Raw genomic sequence first — 1,867 nt, forward strand, 5'->3', positions numbered from 1 at the left:
GGACCCACAGTAGGCTGCAGCAACAAAACCCGTCTCTCTCACGGTGCGGGAGGCTGGGATCTGAGATTGGAGGCTGGGATCTGAGATTAGGGGGCCGGCACGGCCGGGTTGTGGTGAGAAGCCTCTTACGAGTTGTGGACAGCTGACTTCTTCATTTTGCTGTAGTGGAAAGGAAATGAGCTCGCTCCCTGCGCTCTCTGGACTTTTCTAAGGCTGCTGATCCCCTTCGCCAGGGCTCCACCCTTCTGACCCTTGCCGCAGGTCCCGTCCTCCTAAAGCCCATCACCCCGGGCTTTTGGTTTCTGCCGTGGGAACTGGGGGCGGGAGGCTGCAAACACGAAATCCCTAACGTGAAATAAGAATCCTTTCTCTTAAATGCGTCCTGCATTCAGGACCCTTTCGGTTTCTTCGTGCATCGTGCCTCAGGGAAATTTTCTTTGGCTGGGGTTACTGGGCTGGGTGACCCCACTTAATGTTATTGCACGTCAAAGCAGGGCTTATTTGCTAAACTGAGGGAATTGTGTGCCCCAGAAAACCAGCACGTGCAGGGAATTATGTACAGCGTGGCCACTCTTTCACAGTTGGCTAGCTTTAGGCTTCGAAAAGCTGTCCTAGGATATTTCTGGAAAACGTGGTCAAAATCAGAAGGCAAGGGAATGTGGTTGTCACGTGCAATTAATTACAAGTATGTAATTAATTAATAGACTTTTCTAGCCCTTTGCGGGTCATGTATCTAAAGTTAAAAAAAAAAATTTTTTTAAATGTATTTCTGAAAGAGAGAAAGAGCATGAGCATGGGAGGGTCAGAGAGAAAGGGAGACACAGAATCCGAAGCAGGCTCCAGGCTCTGAGCTGAGCTGTCAGCACAGAGCCTGATGCGGGGCTCGAACCCACGAACCACGAGATCATGACCTGAGTGAGTTGATGTCAGATGCTTAACTGACTGAGCCACCCAGGCGCCCCCAGGGCGTGTATCTAGAAGCATGTTCCCTGTACCTTCTCTGTACAGGATGTTATGTTTGTTCTCCCCGCACATCGTCCCCACTGGCCACGCACATGGATGACTTCAGATGCGTCTCTTGCTTATCCCCCCGCTTGGAAATACAAGTTCACCGGCTTGTTTGTGGTACAGCCTGTACAGCTCCCTGGAATTTCGGGGGGAAGGGAAGGGCACCATGTTCTGAATAATTCAATCAATTATGTTCAGCGGGTGTTGTGAAGTAGCAGAAAGGTAGGAGAGTCTAAGTTAATTAACTCTTCTGTCGCTAGGATCGCTTCATTTTGGGACAGGTTTCAAAATGTTTGGTGTGTTGGCAGATGAGGAGGCACAGTGTCCTTGTTTTTCAGACTGGTTGAAAAAAAAAATGATAGGGTTAGGTGAATGGCAAAGAGGAGAGGTGGTTGGGCTGTTTAAGCATTGTAGCAGGTGAAGTATGGCTTGTAAATCTGCACGTCCTTAGTGGAGAAGTCAGTCGCTGCTCTTGTTATTATTTACAGTTAAGCGTTAACCCCGTACGAGGCAGTGGTCTAAGTGCTTAACGCGCACCTTCCTAAGAGGTGAGGACTATGGTTCCTACCCTGGAGATGAGGAAATTCAGGCATAGCAGTGAAAAAAAAAGAAAAAGAAAAATCCTGGGGCGCCTGAGGGGCTCAGTCGGCTAAGTGTCTGACTTCGGCTCAGATCATGATCTCGTGGTTCCTGAGTTCGAGCCCCGCGTGGGGCTCTGTGCTGACAGCTCGGAGCCTGGAGCCNGGCTCTAGTAGCTGTTTGAGGCCGGTTTGTCAGTAAAATTCATTTAAAAGTCTCCACAGAAGCTCTGATCCCCAGTTGTGATGAGGAATGGCCCTCTTTTTCCTTCCCTGAGTTG

General features: G+C 49.6%; 1 protein-coding gene across 1 annotated transcript in view; it reads left to right on the forward strand.

Annotated features, from left to right (window-relative positions):
• The window catches only part of DOCK11 (dedicator of cytokinesis 11), a 147,138-nt gene that overhangs the window by 34,716 nt on the left and 110,555 nt on the right, over positions 1 to 1,867 (forward strand). Inside the window, exon 14 of the mRNA XM_077771917.1 lies at positions 234 to 307. Coding sequence (XP_077628043.1) covers positions 234 to 307 — 74 coding nt within the window. The remainder of the gene's footprint in view (positions 1 to 233; positions 308 to 1,867) is intronic.

Source organism: Crocuta crocuta, unplaced genomic scaffold (assembly GCF_008692635.1).
Source record: "Crocuta crocuta isolate KB4526 unplaced genomic scaffold, BGI_CrCroc_1.0 scaffold1269, whole genome shotgun sequence".
In the NCBI taxonomy this organism is placed as follows: domain Eukaryota; kingdom Metazoa; phylum Chordata; class Mammalia; order Carnivora; family Hyaenidae; genus Crocuta; species Crocuta crocuta.